At 43.7% G+C, this 21,140-nt stretch overlaps 1 protein-coding gene across 1 annotated transcript in view; it reads right to left on the bottom strand.

Moving 5' to 3' along the window:
• Dock1 (dedicator of cytokinesis 1) overlaps positions 1–21,140 on the bottom strand; it is a 508,411-nt gene that overhangs the window by 174,552 nt on the left and 312,719 nt on the right. Inside the window, exons 28-29 of the mRNA XM_051145486.1 lie at positions 9,326–9,427; positions 1,892–1,986 (exon numbers count right to left, since the gene is read on the bottom strand). Of these exons, the coding sequence (XP_051001443.1) occupies positions 1,892–1,986; positions 9,326–9,427 (197 nt within the window). The remainder of the gene's footprint in view (positions 1–1,891; positions 1,987–9,325; positions 9,428–21,140) is intronic.

The raw sequence follows: 21,140 nt of genomic DNA, 5'->3' as shown, positions 1-21,140 counted from the left end.
CCAGCCTCTGTGTATAGTGAATCAGAGGCCATGTCAGATGTCATTTTGGACACTTGGTGTCACTGATCCCCAGAAGTATCAAAGGCACTAGTGACTCACCAGCAGCAGCATGGAGTGACTTCTCCCTCTCAGCTCATTTCCCTCAAAACAAAAGCCTGTGCCTACAACACAGTGCATCCTGGTTGCTGCTCATCACATGGCTGGGCCAGCAAAGAGTCTCCAGTGAGCAGGAGAAAGCCTGCTCTGGGGGCCACAAATCATACATCTCCTGGCTGCACAAAAAGCAGCATGGACCCCAAAGAACCTTGGTGCCCCTAGACTCATAGTGCTGTGAGGATAGGGCCACAATGACAACTGATGCTTCCTCCAATCCAAGGTTGGAGGGAGGAGGCGTTCGATGGAGTATCAAGAAGAGGCAGTGATATAAGGATGACCTGAAAACTATAAGCAATCTGTCGATCATAAAAGCAACACAAAACCAAAGGTGTTAGTATATTTTATGTTCTTCCCAGCACAATGGTGAACCCTGAAAGGGAGATACAATGGCAGGGAACCAGTCACATCTGAGTATTTTAGAGAAGTTACCACCCAAGGTATGGAATGCACAACCCGAACACTGTCTGGGACATGGATTCCCTTCTGGGGAGACCAGAAGTCAAGTTCACCCAGGAGGTCATGGCAAACCTGCTACCCCACCCACACTCCACACCTGTGTTCAGAGACCTATTCTAAGTACTTTTGGCCATGCTATCCCTAAGTCTTGGTTCATGTCACAATGGTTTGCATACATGGTTCTAAGGCAGTGTGTGTGTGGGGGGAGTTGTTTCAGATATTGATGTTGATTTGTTTGTTCTATTGGATGAAAAAGAGACCCATTAGAAACACTGTGGAGTGCTCCAGAAGAATTTTGGATTTATAATCACAAAAATAAATATTAAAGTCAAAAAAGGAATAGTATGCTGTTGGGTTGGATCCTGGCTTCTATAGTAGCATGGAAATGTCAGGAGATAGGCAGAGGGCTAGGTGACATGGCAAGGGTGGAAGCAGAGGCCAAGACCCCTTCTCTACAACCAGTCAGGGTTGACTGCAGCAACCCCCAGAACCAGGACTCCCCTTTCCCTCCTGCCCACCATGAGAGAGCACGGCCACGGCAGGATCTGACATGAGAGGTACAGCATCCCATCAGTGGAGCCCTGTCAGAGGTCTGCTGGGAATCCAGCCACAGGAGGAACTCAAGGCCAACATTGTCCCTGATATTACAGGAGGAGCAGAGCCCAGGGAAGGTCCAGGGAGGGTTACTGCTGCCTTGGCTTTCTCCACATGTGGACAAACAGGCAAAGTCAGACAGCCATGATACTCTAAAGCTGTTCCCGAGCATGTGGGAACTGCAGGCATGAGGATCTGGTCTACAAGACTAGATTTAGCTATATTGTAAGTTTGAGGGCAGCCTGGACTACACGAGACCCTGACGAAAACAAAATAAAAACAGAGAAAATGTCAAAGCCCTAGGGAACTTTAAGCTAACACTCCTCCAGATCTATCACTAGTGTGAAAATACACCCAGACCCCTTCTTCCCAATTATAAGCAAACCGACCTCTGCTCACCAACAACCTTCGTCCACGGCCGCCACTGAATCCTTCTTGTCTCTGATTCTGCCAGTTCCGGCGGATGGCAGCCCTGACTCTTCCCCTCCAGGAACACCACCTGACCTAGTGGCAGAGCCCCCCTCTGGCATAAGGATACCTCCCCACAACGGTCTCCAGGTCCACATCTCCATACAATCATGGCACCTAACCACAGAAGGGGCAGAGCGCTTCAGCACAGACACCCGAGCACCCAGGCACAGCACCGCTGCCAGCACACGTGATGGAGGCTGCAGGCTGAACTTACTTGTTCTGCATCGTGTTCATTATCACCCAGTCGAAGGGGTAGACATTCTTCCCAATGAGGTTCTTAAACATGATGAATGTCTCCATCAGAAAATCCTGCAACGAGACAACATGGCAGTGAGGCAGCCCCGCCAGGAGCAGGGTGAACCCTCTTCCCCATGAGGAGATTATAAAAGACCCCATTATTTTTAGCTGAAGGAAAACATTCTAGAAGCAAATGAAGATGTATTTCTCGGGTGCTGTGCCCTGCCTCTGTCTGTTTACCTGGGCACTTCCTGCTTGAGATAGCTTTTTTCAAGGATAGATGTTGAAATAGTCCCTGGGAATGTCTCTCTGGCAGTTAAGAAAAGATCCCTGAGGGTTATAAATATACATTTGTGCCTCTTCTGCTTACAGGAAAACATGGATTTTTACAAACCTATCAGGCAGGCTGCAGCATTCTCTCATGTTTATCCTAAATCCATTTTTTACTATCAAAGCCCCCAGGGATCGGAATACTGCAATCCCTACCCTTTCATTTTGCCATTTCAAGCTTGCCTTGACCCTCTTGCAGACACTCAGCATGCAGCTGGCCATGTGAGTAAGGAGACCTTTTGCCCAAAAGCTCCACAGTTAAGCCTTTTGGGGATGCTGCTGGAATCTCCCGCCCTTCCTGTGCAGCTCCCAGGGCAGCATAGGGCAGCAGGATTCATGGGGTCCCTGCTGCTTTATGCCACTCACACCCATAAGGAACAACCCCCTCAGACACATCAAGCTGGTACCCCCATACTGGTTGGGATGCCGAGTCCTTCCTATTTGGGATGGCAAGTGAGTTTTGCTCTGACAGGGAGTTAGTTTAGAAGAAGACGGACATAGGTACAGCAGGCCGAATGAGCGGACCTTTCTCATTGTGCAAGCTCTTGAATCAGAATGAAGTGTTGGCTACAAAGGCCAAGGGAGAGAGCAGAATTCAAGCATCTCATGAAAGCAATTCCCCACTGGGAAATTCTCCAACAGCACCACTTGCAAAGAAGCAACTTGCCGGGCGGTGGTGGCGCACGCCTTTAATCCCAGCACTCGGGAGGCAGAGGCAGGCGGATCGCTGTGAGTTCAAGGCCAGCCTGGTCTACAAAGTGAGTCCAGGATGGCCAAGGCTACACAGAGAAACCCTGTCTCGAAAAACAAACAAACAAACAAAAACACCAAAGAAGCAACTTGAAGACCAGCATCAGGTGATGAGCAAGGGGCACATTCTTTGGGGGACCTGTCCTAGTTTCATTCTGTTACTGTGAAGAAACACTCTGACCAAAAGCAATTTAGGGGAAGAAAGGCTATATTTCAACACAAGTTCATTATTCTACTACTTGGCTTCCCATCTCGTTAAGAGTTTGGAAGTCTGGATGGCTCGGTTGTATGCCTTGTGCTCACACCTGCTTGCATGGAGTTGTTGGCTTTCCCTGCGCATCCCTCTCCTCAACCTAGTAATTGAGATGCAGGGACGAATTTACACTTTTAGGAGAGAAGCCATCTTTTCCCAGTGGCTTTTCTTTCCTTTCTATGACTCACAGGCCAGCACTTAATTAGAATTGCTTAGCTGATATATGATGGAACTTGGCTAATCAAACAAAACACAGCCTGGAACGGGAGATGACCTCTTGTGAGGCTTACTTGCAGCACTGAGTAACTCAGTAGTCAGGGTGGTCCAGCATAGCTGATGAGGTTTCACAAACAGCTCTGCCAAAGCCTTGGGTTCAGGAGTACTGAAAGCATGCTTCATTATTCCTTGTGCAATTTGCATTTGACTATTCACAGGGTTCCCAATATAGTCAGTGGTCAGTGCTAACAAAAAGCTGCAGGTGTGTTCTGGAGGCAAACAACAGCTCCTCTCTCTTTCTTACCCCATTGATTTGATGAAAAAGTGACCCTTAGCTGGAGGGCCCACCAGATAAGAGTAGATACTGTTTTAGACTGAGAATCCAAATTTAGTACCTAGAACCTATGTTGGGCAGATCACAACTGCCTGTAACTCCAGCTCCAGGAGACTCAGTGCCCTTTTATGGCTTCTCTGGGCACCATTCTCACATGTTATCTCCAACACACACACACACACACACACACACACACACACACACACACACACACACACACACACACACACAGACCCAGGCTAAAGGGCTTAGCCACTGACAGCTCAGACATGAACTGCTGCTGTTCTTCCTGCTTTTCTGTTTGTCTGAAGCGTTTCACACGACATCATTAGGGTAAAGACTACAAGTCACACTGAGGAGACTTGAATAAGGTGAGTGAACTGCACGAATCTTATAAGATAGTTTTTCAAGATATTCCTGTCAGGAGGAACCAAATAAAGGGCAGACAGAAGTCATCACATCCAACAGCTGTGTGTGACTCCGTAATGGCCTCAGAATGATGTTCACCCAAAACAGAACTGTCCTGAAAGCAGACAACAAAGGGTAGAAGGTTGCTAGCATAACCCAGGAGTGCCCCTTGGGTGCTTCCCCCAGGAAACTCCTGCCTAGCAACGGGTCAGAAACGCCTCCGCTCACCTGTATCATCTCTCACTCTGCCCAGGGAAGTCCACTCACCACGGACTTAACGTTGTCTGTTTGTTTGTTTGTTCATTCATTTGTTTTTGTTTTTGTTTTCCAGAGCCCATATGATATGGGTTCAATGGAAAGATGAACTATTTAGGGCATGTGAGTTTGTGCTGTCTCCATGGCCTTCGATGATGCTGACAAAAAGTTGCCGGGAAAGGAATCTGCACCCCTAGATAGATAGTCCAGTGTGGAGAGCTTTCCTGAGGTGCAAGAGAGTAGTGGCTCAAGTGTGTGGAGCCTGTCTCCTCTTTCCACCTAGAATGCATGCTCAGTGGTGACCAGGTGTGACGTCACCTGTACAGCTACACCTTGGAGACCTTGAGGATCTCACCTGCAGAATGTGTCTGAAGCAGGCACATTCATGCTGCTGGCATCTCTGCTTCCCCCCACACCCACTAGCATTATTTCTCGCCATTTTGTACATCCAGTACTCCACCCTGGTCCACTTCAGAACAAGCTGGTGGTCAAATGGGACAGGCAAGGTAAGGTGATATAAAGGAGAGGGGCCTATATCCATCTATGGAGATCTGGACAGGCGTTGGAAAGGGGCTCCCGGAAAGTGAAGACTGAAACAGCGAGGAGGTGGGGGAAGGATTCCAGTAAGAGGCCCTGGGATAGCTGGAGGTTCAGAAACTTGCTTGACAGTGGGTCAGGCCTGGTGGATCCCACAAAGAACCCAGGAAGCAGGTAGTAGGTGAGAAAGCCTGCAGTTCTCAGAGTCAGTGAGCGCCGTTCTCTCTCCTAACGATTAACACACCCCCTCCCTCAGCAGTGCTTCCACAGGCTCTGCCCTGTACATCTCCCTCTTCACCACATGGTCTAACGCCACATGGGTTCCAGGAACCAAAGATCAACTCCCCCTAGCATCATTACACTTGCTATATATGTGAGTTTATTTTAAGGAGGTGTCAGGGTGGGGCCCGGTCACCAGAAAGACTAGAAGGTGAGAAGACTAGAATTCCCAACCCTACACATTCCAACTAGGGGTAGATTATGCCAACAGAACTCAAGGACAAGACTGGAGGGGACTGGGCTGCTGACAGGGCTGGGGAGATGCAGCTGCTCTGAACGCCCATCCTCACCCACTTTGTCCTGTGCAGCTCTTCCCAGTGGTTTTCTAGAGTTATATCCTTTATTAAACAGTGGGACAGAATATACAGATATCTCCTCAAGTACTGTGAGCTAGATGGATCTCAAGGTGTAATGGAAGTTTCAGTTTCTTTGTAAACTCAGTTATGTTAAGTAAATGTATTTTTGCTTTAATCCAAAGTGTGTGATTTTAGTTTGGGTTTTAGTTTGCTCACAGGTGATAATTGTCTTGTGTGGAGCCAGGTCTTTGCCAGCTGGTAACAGCCTGTTCTGTGTGGCATGGAACTCTGAGGAAGATAAATAGGAGAGCCTGGAAAAAGAAAGTGTGGCATGCGGTGGTGATGGTGGTGGTGTGGTGTGTAGCAGGTAGCAGTTTGGAGAGAGCAGAGACAGACTGAGAAAAACATTTCAACGCAGCGGCTTGGAGGAGGCTGCTTGCTGTGTTTGCTGTTGACGGAGACTGTTATTGCCACAAAAGAACCCAACTGACCCTAAACAGCTGGGAGAACTAAAGAGGTCTCACCCTCTCTCCCCACTAACCTTCTTTCTGTCTTACTCAGGATGAAAGGATTGGTGGAATGGAGGTAGAGACTTCAATACCCCAAGTGAAACAGAGTTTATACAAAAGAGCATCAACACCAAGGCCACAGTTAAAGGAACTCTTATTAACAGCTGCTTAGTCAAAAGTATGTGACCTGGACTTAAAAGCTAAATCTGGCTGAGCCCTTTCATCTGTGGGACCTGTGGCCACATCTAAGTTGACAGTGACAGTTGGTGTCAGAGAACCAGCTGATGTGGGTCAGAGAGTGGAGAAAAGTATAGACTATTCCAGAGCCATGCAGAGTATGGTGTGTGACATATAGCTAGAACAGTCTCCCTAAGGCTCTGGGGAAGTTTTCTGCTACTGCTCCTGATGCTGAGACTTAGATCCAGGGCAGCATCCCACACTAGGAAGAAACAAGGGAAGTTCGCTGCAGCTCTCAGTCTTTAGGAAGGAGCTTGTCTGTCTGTGGGGATGCTTGAGTGGCACCAGTCTGGTCTTGCCTTTCCCAGATCAGGTGCCTTAACCTGGTTGAAACTCTTTGGCTACCCTGGGGACAAAGAACCATTTGGAAGGTGACAGCAGCAGCCCTGTGGGGGACAGCGAGGTGATGATAACTGTGAATCTATGTGATGCTGATTCACCCAGTAGCTGTGTTGGTGGAGGTGGCGTGGTGGTGATTAGGTGTGTGTGTGTGTGTGTGTGTGTGTGTGTGTGTGTGTGTGTGTGTGTTGTGGGGCTGAATCCGAGAGCTCGTAGCTGTGCTTGTTAGGAGTAGGCAAGACTCGGAAAACTGGTTTTAGGCCATATTCATATTGGGATACTAATTAACTTCCAATTATTTCACAGGAAATGATCTTTTCATATTCATGATAATTGGGAGAGTAGAAAAATAAAATACTCTCTGCATATAGTTAGTGGATAGGAACATATTTTCATGAAGGTTTTGATGAACTAACAACAATCAAAAACCTTGCCATGGGAATTTGAGACATACAAATAACAAACACCATTTTATAATGGAAATAAAATTGTATGTAAATAATTGATTTTCTGGATGCCTGTGTCTAAGAGGAAAAAAAAGAAAAGAAAAATCCCTTGGGAAATTAGGACCAGAACATGGAATCCATACTGATCCTCTATTCTGAGGAAGGAGAAGGGACATGCCCAAGCCAGCAAGGCACCCTCATCCTGCAGTGCTTTGAATGAGATATGGCTGCCATAGTCTTACGCATTGGAACACTGGGTATCTAGCTGTAGCGCTGTCTGGGGAGGTTTGGGTGCTACAGCCTTGCTGGAGGAAGTGTGTCACTGGGGACAGGTGTTCAGATTATATAGCTCTGTCCCACTTCCTGTTTGCTCTCTCTGTGTCCTGCTTGCTGTTAAAGATGCGCTTTCTCGTCTTCCTGCTCCTGTCCTTGTGCCTTCCACTTGCTGCCATGCCTCCATGTGATCATGAAGGCCTCTTATCCCTCTGGACTTATAAGCCAGAATAAAGTCTCCCCTTCTTAAGATGGCTTTTGGTCATGGTGTTTAGAGCTGCAACAGAAAAGTGATGAAGACTCACCCTTGGAAACCATGTTGAATCATCATGTTTCATGCCCAGCTGTAGCTAAATTCATTAGACACTTTGTAATGCCACGTGTAGATTTTGAGCACATGTCTGTTCTGCTAATGTTCACATTATTAATGGTGGCACTCATTTTTCAGTATGAGTAGTTACTCTCATTCTGACAACCTTATCATTCATCCCAGAATATCATCTGTGAAGTCACATGATGTCGTACTATTATTTTCACTGACCAAAGTTGGCACATTTAAGATTAAATGATGAAATTAAACACTATGAATATAAAAGAAGACTTACTATGTTTACAATTCAAAATTAATCTTAGGACATTCTGTGATATTTACTGTTCATTTGAATATGTCCCTCCTGTAAACTCCTTCTTGATACTCAAAGAAAACTAAAACACACAGACGCGAAAACGGCACACATTTTTATATCCTTTTATATAAGGAAATTTGCTATGGTTTCAAGGTAGATTCATTTTCTTCTTAGAAATTATCAATGTCTGTCTGTCTATACTTATCCATTATCTAATAACCTACTGTCTATAGTTATATCTGTCAATCAACCCAGCTAGCTCTCAATACATTCATCATCTATCATAATCAATATATTTATCAACCTATCATTTATCATCTATCAAGTAATCTATCATTTATCAGTCTTCTATCAATCTATCATGTCTCTACCTATAAAGAAATCTGTTATAATTTTGAGGTATAAATTTACCCTATTCTTAGAGATTTACTTACCTATCATCTATATATGAATATGTATATGTGTGTGTGTGTGTGTGTGTGTGTGTGTGTGTATGTATGATCTGTCTGTGTACATTTCTATTGTCTTTCTGTCTACCCACCTACCTACTATGGCCACAAACAAGAAAACCTGGTCCTTGACTTAGCTCTTTGAAGGAAATCATGAACATCCTCTTCTTGCTTTCCTCCTTCAGTAAGGCAGAGGCCAAAAGCACTAAGTCTTGTTCTGGAAATAGCATGTGAGCTAGCTGTGTCACACAGTAATCTACAAGTATTCAACAGGACCAGTGAGTCCTTAAAAGTAGAATCCAAGAATTCATATTAGCTCCTCACTAGAAAGCCTGCCAGCAGGTTTGGTGCAGCTTTGCAAAGGATATTCGCCATATGGCAGTGTAATTTCAGCCCATTAGGGAGGTAGCTCCTAAGCAATAAATTTCCCTATTACCCTCTCCCAATTAAGTTGCATCATAGTTTGCGTGAGGAGGACTAAGGAGTTATTAGGAGGAATGCTGATGAGTGTCTATGATTAGCACTAATTAATAGCCGAAGATAGCTTAAGGTCCAGGAGGGGGGTTGACAAGCTACTGCTATAGGTAGTCAATGAAGACATGATAGGGGCTAATGACTGCGAGAGACATGATTGTTAGTGACCCAGCAACAAGGGGAAAGATGCTGTGACCAGAACAGATGGGGTGTCTCCAGGCTCAGCCACAGTTATACTCTAGGTTGGGGCTAGTCAAAAGCTTCCATGTAGAAGCTTCCTAGAGTGGCTTCTGACACCAACCAGAGAAGTGCCCATGCAAAACTCTTTTTTAAATGAAAATATAGATGCCACCCTCCACTTCCACAGCTGGTCCTGTGACATGAAAGGAATGACACTCACCACAACATCTGTCCTCATTTTCCCGAAGGTCTTGATCAGGTGGGCATAATGGTAGTCTTCCATCTGCCGTAAAATAGCTGTCATGCAAGCCACGAAGTTCCCCTGTAGGTGGATTGGACGGTGGAATTAGATACGGAAGAAAAATCCTTGTGGGAAGAACTGACATCAGCCACGGAGCTGGCTCTATGACCATCACTGGCATGGGACCTGGGCAGAAGTCACAATTCTGCTCCATGGTACTCAAGGTCAACCAGAGATGGCCTAGGTCACATCCGACATTGTTTGTTTGTACCACGAGAATACAGTGGATTCATTTGTCTCTAACCATATTAAACGATTAAGGGCATCTTGACAAAAGGTTTTCCGGAATGGAAAAACAACTTTTAAATGCCTGCTTCCTTAATTAAGTTCACAAAAATTAAAGACAAGACTGAAATTCCAATCACTGATGTAGCATTCTTGGAAATCAGCCGTCTTTATTATCAGGCAGATGTGTGCACAGCTCCTCTTCCAGAGCCACGGCAAAGAGGCATTTTATTTCTCCAAATCTGCCCATGTCCTCCTTGGTCAATCCAGAGACAATCACTACAAACCAACCCCACTGTAAATTCTGCCACTAGGGAAGCATTGGGGAAAAAGGCAGCCTCGCTGGGATGTCCAGTGGGAGAAGTGGGAATTCTCAGACCATACGAAGCTGGAGAGACAGCAGAAGAAGGAAAAGCCAGAAAACAACAAGCAAATGCAGATGCTGGACAGAGTAAAGGACCAAAGCAATTGTCCAAGGAGTCTGGACAGTGCGCAGACTCCTGGGTGTTCCTTGAAAGGTGCATGCTTTAGGGAGAAATTCAGGGCTGAGCACTCTTGTTGCCATAAATACAACTTCTTACTGGCAGGCTGGGGAGCTAATATCACAGAGCCGTCCTTGCTTTTAAATATGTACCCATAAGTTAACGACATTTGAAGCCACTCAGGACCTATACTAACTTCCATTAAATTGTATGAGTCTGGTAGAATAATAAGAGGGATATAGTTTGAAACACATCCTATTTTTTCTTTAGTAAATGAACTCCCAAATTGCATCCTTTTTACTAATTCCAATTTTTCCAACAATATATTTGAATGCCTAAATGTCTATTATATTAATTTGGAACATGCACTCTACAGTGAACGTTAGAGCCCAATATATTTTTCTATCTGTAGCATACGCACAGGCTTCCAAATGAGTCCTCGAAGGACACATTTTGCAAATTGAACAAATACAATAATGATGATATGGCATCTTCCATTTGCCCAGAAATGTAAATTTTTTGTGACTAATGGTAATTGTTGAGATTTAGATTCCAAGTTTGTGGTGTTCTGGGAAAGAGCTAAATAATGCTTGTTTTGTATTAGAAGGCCATTTGTTTATGAATGGGAGCTTTTGAAAGACATATAAATATTTGGCACCCCACTGGGCTCAAGAGAAGCTGCCTGTGCACCTCACCTTCTCCTCAGGAGATGGAATGCCTTGAGCGCTCATCCTTGTCAGTGCCGGTAGCCAAGCCCTAAAGCCACACTCTCACTCAGTCACCTGTAAGACTTGTTGCTTGTTTCATTCTCCGGCAGTTAACCTGAGATTCAGAGACTGTATCCTCAGAGGAGTAGGTGGTAAAGCCAGGTGTGAAGCTAGCAGTCCGGGGCTGGAATGCACAGACTTGGTTGCAGACAACCAATATGCCTTAAATGTTCACCACGTCCCATTCTTGTCATTTTCAGAGAAAAGTTAGGAGAGGAGGAGGAAGGGCCTCTACAATACTATGCCTCAAATTCTACTCTGATGCAGGTGGTCTGGAAGCCGTGATCTACTCTGTGAGAAGACGGCCTTTCTAGAGAAGCATCCATGCAGGAATGGAACAGGTCAAGACAGTTCAGCAGTGCAGCCTTCCACTTGAGACTCAACAAAGCCACTGAGGCAGTGACTTAGAATCAGAGTGTGACGTCAACATCAACGCGCCTACCGTGAAAGAAAAAGCAAAGAATGACTACTTAGGGGCCTTGGGAAGATCCAAGGTTCTGCTTAAAGTCACTTCCATAAGAAAAGCCAGCACACCTGGATCAGGCCAGAGGGCAGAGGGCAGAGGAGGTGATGGAGACACCACTCTTTAAAGCACAGATTGCCAGGTAATCAAGAAAGTCCATGCTAAGCAAAGAAAACAGTGGGGGAGGGGCTGTCCCCCAGGAAGACAGTCCTGAGAGGATGTCAGTGGCCAGCTGGAGTCTTTTAGCTAGATGAGAACATCTTGAAGAAAGCAGCCAAGGAGCCCCTTATTTAACAACGCTGGGTCTAATTAAGGCAGACCCCGAAAGGGCAGAAAGAGGGCCATCCCATGAGTTAGCAGAGTGTTCCCTGGCAGCCCGTGTGCCCCTTTTACTTAACCTAAGGAAATGGGCCAAAAGCAGTTTGTACCATTCAGCCACTGCTCTCTTTAGAGGATGCAAGTTTTGCTGGCTTGGCACAATTGCAATTTGCAACATGGCACTCCACTAGCTGGGGGGAAACATGTGCTACCCTTCCCAGACACATTCCCTCTTCCATCCCTGCACTTGGGACACCAGTATGTTGTTTATGGGGTGAGTACTGCCCACACAATGAAGCTTCCTTCATGCCTCACTGGAACCCAGTGCAATCTAGCTCATATATTTGTCTGTAAGAATGGATAAAGTGTTTTGTGTGTGTGTGTGTGTGTGTGTGTGTGTGTGTGTGTGTGTGTGTGTGAAAATGTTATTTGAAATCAGTTGTATACCAGGAACAAAACTAGAAAGAACTGTGGGGGGGAAAAGACCTCTTATTCTACAGACTCAAAAGAAAATCACAACACTTTTTGGTTTAATTATTTTAAATGCATTTTAGGAGTCATCTGAGGATTTTACTTTTAAACAGTGGGTGGGCTGGTGGTAAGCCATCATACAGAGCTGGTTCTTGGAACTTAAGTTTGAGGATTGGGCTCCAGCTCTAGCCACAGTGTAAAGATTATTAACAAAATAAAAATAAGAGATATTCCTATGACTTCAAAGCAATGCAGAGTAAGGGCAGAGAAGTCAATTGTACTTAGAACACCAGGACACCAACTGCCTCATAAACAAAAAATGTGAGCCTCATTAGTAATCAAGAAGAAAATGATACATCGTTATTCGCTGCCAGAACAGCAAGGCAGGATTTAAGTGCTGAGAGGCGAAGGTACAGAGGACGAGGGCTCTTACACAGGGCCGGTGCGAGCGTAAATTGCTATAACCTTTTTAAAAAGCAATTTGGCGAGAGGTTTGAAAAGTCTTGGAAAGAAAATACTCATCTCCTCAGTAATTCTCCTTCTAACAATCCACCTGAAAAGGTAATTCAGGAGAGGAAATTTTTACATCCAACAGTGTCCATTGCATTTCTGAAAAATATCTAAGCACTCAAAGCAAGAAATTGTGTTAAATCATATATTTTATAGAGTTGAAAGATGAAATGCAGGATGGCAGTTACAGCGGGATCTCTGGTAAACGTCAAGAGTGAATCCTCCAAGCACTGCCTTGGACATACTACACTGGCCTCTCAGAGGCCAGGAAGACCACTGTCGGCCTACGGTCCACACGCAATGGACTGCCTTGTTTGTATCACAGTGTTGTGCTGAAATATTCTGCAATCCCTGGATATTAACCTTAGAACTATAAAGTACTTTAGTAAGAAGAAGTGCTAGTTGAGGAACAAGAATAAAGACATTTTCTATGCACGAATCCGCAATACAAGGACAAGATAAAAGAGAAAAATGCCTGGAAAAAAAGATTCCAGGCTGTCGTCAAGGAAGAAGGGCCAGAGCATGTTATTTTTATAGGCAGCATGTTTTAGAACTTTAAAAGGTGGTCTTGAAAGACAGAGATGTCACCTGTAAGAACAGAAAGATGTCATCTGTAAGGAGGGACCACCTCTCCCTGCCTGAGCCCTTTACTTCCTACTCTCTTATCTTGGCATCTATCGAGGGTCTGCTGTCTGGGGAGACATGGCAACTGCCTTACATCACTTCTTGATCCTGGCCTGATCACCCCCTCTGCATACACGTTACAATTCCCTGAAGAACTAGCTTCAGCGACCAGTTTTAAATCCCTGTGTGTCCTCAGTGCATTAGCAACAAGGATGACGTACGGTCTGGTAGGACACACAGGCAGAACGGAGAAGCGGGCAGAGCAGGGCAAGAAGGCAGGAGGACCAGAGGCCAGGTGAGCCTGGGGGTGGGTCAAACCAAAGACAGTGAGGACTAAAGATGGGTAGGGTAGAAGACAGGTAGAACCTAGAACAGGTAGATGGGGGGGGGGGGCAGGGGGGGGGGGGGGGGGGCGCAGGTAGGGGAGCAAGGGATATTTTGTATTTGGTAAATTCAATGTAAGATGCTGCCTCAGGGTAGAATAGCATGGGAGTGGTGGTGGTGGTGAGGCTAGGTACAACAGAAACAAAAGGAGAGCCAGCCCTGACGCAGTGCCTCTTAGATGGATCAGCAGTACCCATATAAGGTTTGAGATCTGAGGACAAGTACATGGATAAGAAGGAAAACCCCCAAGAGTATTCATTCCTGGATTGGGGGAGGTTGCATCCACATGACTGGTGAAGTTAGTTTAGTGATTCTCTCAGCCGGGTGTGAGCTGACTCATGTGCCCCGCAGCTCCCACTTCACACACGTGTCTGCAGTCTGGCATGTGTGGCATAGGCGGAAATGTGAACACTGTCTACTTTTCCAAAAATCCCATGCGGTGTATGAGCCGCTCCAGATCACAGAAGCTGCTGGATGCAGCTAATGCACACCCAGAACATGGTACATGTGCAAAGAGAGGGTAAAGGCTGGAGGTGAAGATGGGCTAGTTCTGGTGATGTGACTCTGGGAGAATACTTGGTGACTCCTAGCAGGGTCTTGGTAAAAAAAATGCAGCATGTTTATACCAAGACAGGGTCTTAAAAAAGGAAATTGCATTAGGATAACCACCTGCCAAAAAAAATTAAAGAGACAGCAATCATCTGTGGCATCACTGGGCAAACACGGCAGTGGAGGTGGGGAAACGTGTAACCCCCAGGGTTTGTGATAACTCACACTTTGAGGAAGAGTCAAATCAAAGGATCAATAAGCCAGCAGCAATATTAGGGTAGAATGCAGGAAAGGGATGTGCCTGGGACTTACACCCTCTATTGAGAAGTCAAAAGCAAATCAAAATAAGTTCCTATGGGTAAGGTTTGGGTATTGACACACAAGGAAAATATGGTGCACAAAGGCTATTTTTGAAAGAAAACTCTAGGGCTGAAATGTGTATATTCTCTTGTTTCTACCAAAAAAAAAAAAAATTTACAAAATGAGGAAAATAGAAAGTCAAGAGCACAAAGAAAATCTAAAGATGTCATAGTCTAGCCCAAAGACTCCTCAGAGTCTTTACAGGATGATGCTTACCAAAACATATTTGTGGGAATTCCATATAACACATCAAAGCATGGGCCTATCTCTGATTCTTCTTACCATGCTGACAATGAGGAGCATGTTTCAGAAGCAGAGAACAGCCAGGTGTGGTAGCACATGCCTTTAGTCCCAGCATTTGGGAAGCAAAGACAAGGTTGATGATCTCCCTAAGTTCCAGGTCAGCCTGGTAACAGAGCGAGTGAGTTCCAGGACAGCCAGAGCTAAGTAAAGAGAGAGACTGTCTCAAAAACCAACATCAACACCGTAGAGTTACAAGGACCAAGAGAGTGAGAAGCAATGGTGGACAAGAGAATTCTGGAAGCTGGAAAGTGAAAGAGCGGTGGTGGCCAGCGGACCTGGACAGGAAGATGGTGAAGATCTAGTAATAAGCCCACCGCCTTCTCTGAATCCAAGAAAAACTTAGAAACCAGAGGTACCAGGAACTTAGGAACCAAGGCATGAGTTAGAAGGCAGCATAAAAGGAAACCTTGTCAGGAGGAGGAGGAGGGATGGGTGACAAAAAGGAAGAAAGAACAGAGATGTGTGTGTGTGTGTGTGTGTGTGTGTGTGTGTGTGTGTGTGAGAGAGAGAGAGAGAGAGAGAGAGAGAGAGAGAGAGAGAGAGAGAGAGAGAGAGAGAGAGAGAGAGAGGATAAATTCAATAACACGATCTCTTTATTCAACATATGGTTAATTTTCACTCATTTAATTTCCAAAATATCATAATTCCCTTATTTTATGAAGAACCAAAGTGAAGACCATAAAAAGGCACAAAATAAAACTGAAAACAGCATGGTTGATAAACTACATTAATGCCATCTATTAGGGATTTTAAACTACGAGCAACAAAATTAAATATTAAATTTAAACAGTGTGCTTGGTTGAATTCATAAAGTATTAGTATCTCATTTCATTCCAGGCACACTGAGGAAAGAAATTTAATTTTAAAAATAAAATCAATTTAAATTTTACAGAGGCAGTAATTATGGAAAGATGCTTAAAGAACACATACCAAAGGGGGAATACTTGGATATAAAGTTACCCGTAATAATTATTTGCTGCTTATTGAATGTAATAATTTAAACACCTGTTCACATTTGTCATAGATAATAAAGGATAAAAACTACAAAATGTCCCACTTAGGCTCGTGTATTTGAACACTTAGCCCCCAGCATATCTTGGGACAGTTATGGAACCTCTAAGAGGTGGAGCATTGCTGGAGGAAATACGTCACTAGGGGTGTGCTTTCAGTGTATAACCTCACCCCCACTTCCAGTTTACCCTCTCTACTTCCTTCTCGCAGACTGAGATATGGTTTCTTGTGGATTCTCCCTCTGGCACCGTAAGCCCAAATAGTCTCTTTCTTCCATAATTTGCTTTTTGTTCATGGTGTTTTATCACAGCAATAAAAAGCAACTGATACATAGTGCAATGAAGATTATATACTACGGATGCAACTTCTTAATAAAGTTCATTTGATGTCAACACCAGAAAGATAGTAAAGTAGAGATTTTATATCTTATTTTTATAAACTCAATAAATCAGGCGAAATTAGAGCCTTAGAGAGCTCAGGACTCCCCAAGCCTTATGACATGATAGACAGTATCAGTGAGCACAAAGTAACAGAAACAGGAGTAACAGAGCCTTAATAAACCCCTGCTATTTAATGGAGGAATCAGTGTCCACACATTTCTATAACTGATTTCTGTACATAGAGGGTTCCATTGCCATCACAGTTACAGATGAAAATGGAAATGCAAAACAGATGCATATATCATAAAATTATATTGTCTTCAATTTTACTCACATTGGCTGAATAACATGGGAAGAGAAATAATAATAATAATAATAATAATAATAATAATAATAATAATAATAATAATAATAATAATAATGGCCAGCAAGATGGCTCAGCAGGTAAGGGCACCTGCTGCCAAGCCTGATGACCTGAGTTCAACCTACAAGACTCAAAGAAGCCAGATTTGAAAGCTGACATTGTATGTGTGTGTGTGTGTGTGTGTGTGTGTGTGTGTGTGTGTGTGTGTGTCTTCAGAAGGAAAAATAACTAACAAGGGGAAGAGACAAAGAAATAAGGTAAGAGAGATGTTTTGAGGGAACTAGAAATATGACATATCTTTTATTTAGTTATAAAAGCGTACATATCAATCACTTAAAGTTCAGAACTTACACTGTTAGACTAATATAACTAGAGAGAGAGAGAGAGAGACAGAGACAGAGACACACAGAGAGAGAGATATTACAATTCCCTATAAATGCAATACTGATTCCTCCAGCCAATGTTTATACACAGAAACAAAGTAGTTTTAACTTAAGGGAGTTGTTGTCTCCTGTACCCAGTCTTAACTGGAAACTCTTGTTTGACACATTTTTCTCCAGTTTCTCTACTATTTTACCCTTTTTGTAAAGGAAGGAAGGGAAGGTAGGAAGAAAAAAGAAAGACAGACAAAAAGAAAAGAAGGAAGAAAAAAAATGGCTTTGAGGCAACACATAGGCATGACTAACTCGAAAAGAAAAAGAAAACAATTTTTACACATGTATGTGTGTATCATGTGGGTGTTTTGAATTTATATTTATTATTATATTTATCCAAATATAATAAAAATAAATAATGTAAATGTATATTATTTAAATATAATTTTATATATAAGTATAAAATATATTGCATCTCTACCAATATATCTTTTACATATTTATTAATATTGAGGCTAGATTTCTATCTATCAAAAAGTCTATCTTCAATATATTTATTTATATTGTGGCTAGATCTCTGTCTACCATGTATCTCTCTATCATCTATCTATCCATCTATCTATAATCTATCTTCTATAGGTTTATTTTTATTCAGGCTGGATCTCTGTCTGTGTGTCTGTCTGTCTGTCTCCTATGTATATATTTACTTACATTGAGGCTGCAACTCTCCTTGAGCCAAGAGCTTGCTGGCTCTGATGTAGCTAGCTTGTTATGGAGAGCCTGCCCTTACCCTCAGTGTACTGGGATTACAACTAGGTGCTCACACCCACTCGGATGATTACAGCCAGGTACTCACACCCACTCAGGTTCCACTTGGGCCCTGGAGATTTGAACTCAGATCCTCCTGCATGGACAGCAAGCACTTTACCCTCTAAGCCTTGGCCCCACCCATCTCAAGTCAATTTCGTCTTGTAAGTAAACTCCAGAACCACATATTGTAGTTTCAAACAAGTTCCGCTGGGATTCAAATTGGACTTTCATAGAATTGTTACCTGAATTGAGGAGCTTACAAAACAGCTCTCCCATTTAAACACACAAACCAAACTGCCCCAGTCTATTTTTATGCCATTGGTGAATATTTGATGGATGTTATTGTTAGGGTCCTTTAAAAGATCTTGCTATTTTCAATGTTAAGGGTAAAGTAGGTCTTTGTTTTGTTTTTCAGTAAGTTTTTACTTTCTTTCTATATACTTAGGAAAACTTCCCTTTGGTGGCTATATTTGCATATTTTATCATACAACTTAATGGAATTATTTTATGGCTTTCAAAGTTTTTGTTTTTGCTCTGGAGTGGGTTTCTAAATAAATCAAGGTGGTGACTGTAAATATTTTGGTGCTGTCTTTCCACACTGAGCTCAGTCCACTGTCTGTTTCTTGCCTCACTCCAGGCCAGCAACTGTCAGGATAACCTCAACCTCCAATAATAACAGCAGGGACTTTGTGTTTTTCATTTGCTCATTATTTGTGAGATTTATTTGATTTGTGCATATGTACAAATGTATGTCATGCAGGTATGGGATAGAGGAAGGTGTCGGATCCTCTGGTACTAGAGATACAAGCCACTTGATGTTGGTGCTGGGAACTGAACTCAGGTCCTCTGAAAGAGTGGCAGAAGCTCTTAATCATGGAGCCGTCTTCCAGCACCTTAGTGATTTTAATGGTCATGCCTTTGGGGCTAATTTTTAATGACTACTTTGAACAGTACTTTAGGAAAGAACTAATTACCACCATGTTAAGTAAGCATTTATCAACTAGGGATGTAGTTCATTAATTAATTAAACACAGTAGGCCGAACAAATATGGCCTTGGATATTACTACAAGATAAGAGTTTTGCTATGGAAGAGTAATTAACAGTAAAAGTGAGCACCATACAGTTAGCACAGCACAGTGGTGCACACCTGGATCCCCAGCACTCAGGAGGCAGGAGGATGTGCATCTTGAGGCCATGAATTGGCTACACAGTTAGACCATGTCTCAAAAACCAAATGAAGTACACTGTAAGGATGCTTCTGAGTTCTCACTAAGAGAGCAAAGATAAATCCAAAAAGGTCAAAAACCCAAGGAGATTGCTATTGGGTTGCTAGTCACACTCTACCTGCAATGTCCAGGCCCTGCTAGGAAAACTTCACACTCTTCTCAGAAGATTCAGGTGTGTGGGGTGCGAGTAGGGGTGGGGTGAGGGTAGGAGTGCCGGTGGGGAAGCTTGTTGGCAGCTGAATCTAAGCATCACTTTCACTTGTCAGAGCTGACATTAATCAGTATCACAAGAGGACCATCTGGTTCCTGCAGTAAATGAACACCATGCTCTTGGTGAGTAAAGTCTGTAGATGGCTCATGTTATATTTTATCCAGAAAGAAGATCTTTCAGATGTCCAGATTTTGAGGAAAATTCTCCAGGGTATATATGTTATCTATGGCCTCACCATTTTTTATAGCTCCTCCATTTTGATTAAAATGAAAGTAATTTATTTTCTATAAACACTGACTTAATTTTCTAGAGTCTTGCCCTCCCCACCCTCATGGCTCATTCAGAGACATCCTGGATGCCAACACCTACTGTAGACCACCCATCAATCACATGGCAACCTCTTCCACTCCACTGAAGACTATACAAAGGGACCCCTAACTCTGCCACATGGCCCTGAACTCTCCTCAGAGGCCCCGGCACCACTGTCCACTTTCCACCTTATTATTTCTTACTCAGCTACAAAAATGGTACTAGAAGAGGAGATGGTACCATCCCATCAAACTTCACAGCTGCACCTGTGACTGTCACATGACTAGGTTCGATCTTGAGGCCAACCAATCATAATTTTAATTATAAAATATAAACAACGCTCTATTGAGATTACTCTCCTTGAACAAAATCCCTATGTTTTATAGATTTTTTTTAGCTATGAAAAGCCACAGACGTCTCAATAATTCATCCCACACATAAAATGATAGAGGTATCATAATAACAACAACACACAAAAAAATTGATTTTCCCTCACATGAATCCCAAACTTCAACCACAAGTTACCTGGACACATGCAAAGTGGAAGTCACTTTGGACCAGATGCTCAGTTGAGATTCTTTATTCCTTATTAATTTTGTTTCAGACAAGATCTTAACAGCGTGCGGTGGAAGGTAAACCCACAAAGTGGCACAATAATGACTAATTTTAATTACTTTCCAGAATTTCAACTTGTTTGCAAAATTGACTGTTTCTCACAAGCTAATTATCTAGCTACATAGTTAAAAGTTTGCAAAATGAAATAGTCGCCATCCCTGTCGAGCAAGAAGCTCGGGATAATGAGATGGAGACCACTGGCAATGCAGTTCAGCAGGCTGCTTCAGGATCCAGAAGGAGCAAAGCCCAGCCATCTTGGGTGATCAGTCAGCGAGAAGTACAGTTATTAGGTGGCCTTTCTTTAACGGGATTACATACCCTGAGCACTGCCCAGGGAGACTCTCCTTGATTTAGGTAAAACCATTATTGTAAGTCAAAAAAGAAAAACAGGGCCTGGGGGATGGCTCAGTTGGTAAAGTGTTTGCTGAGGACCTGAGTTCAATCCTTTAAACCCCCTTAAAACAAAACAAAACAAAACAAAAAGCAGGGCACGATGGCCCATCTACAGGAGGCCAGCTGGGTCTTGCTGGCCAGCCAGACTAGCCAAGCTGGTGAGCAGCAGGTTAAAAAAAAAGAATGAGAGAGCTTGTCTCAAAAATCAAGGTGAAGAGTGACTGAAGAAGACACCCAAGGTCACACACACACACACACACACACACACACACACACACACACACGTGTGGGTGTGTGTGTGTGTGGCTGAGGTATGTTAATCTGAATCCCATTTGTAAACCTATTAAGTCTCCCAAGTGTTGCAGCAGTCCTCTCTGCTGCCTCTCCAACTCAACATCCTTTGGATCATTATCCCAACCACACTGGCAGATCACATTGTCCTTGGCCTTACCACCTGCACTCTTTAGCTCTCCCTATCTGTGTCTCTGTGGGACACCAGGCTGACCTCCCTGCTGCTTCGTGCAGAACTGGGTGCCTAACATCCTTTGCAAGAACTTCCCCAATTGCCTTCCAACTCAAAGTGG

Source organism: Acomys russatus, chromosome 5 (assembly GCF_903995435.1).
Source record: "Acomys russatus chromosome 5, mAcoRus1.1, whole genome shotgun sequence".
NCBI lineage: Eukaryota > Metazoa > Chordata > Mammalia > Rodentia > Muridae > Acomys > Acomys russatus.
Note: the sequence above shows the minus strand (reverse complement) of the source record. Positions and strands in the feature narration are given on the sequence as shown.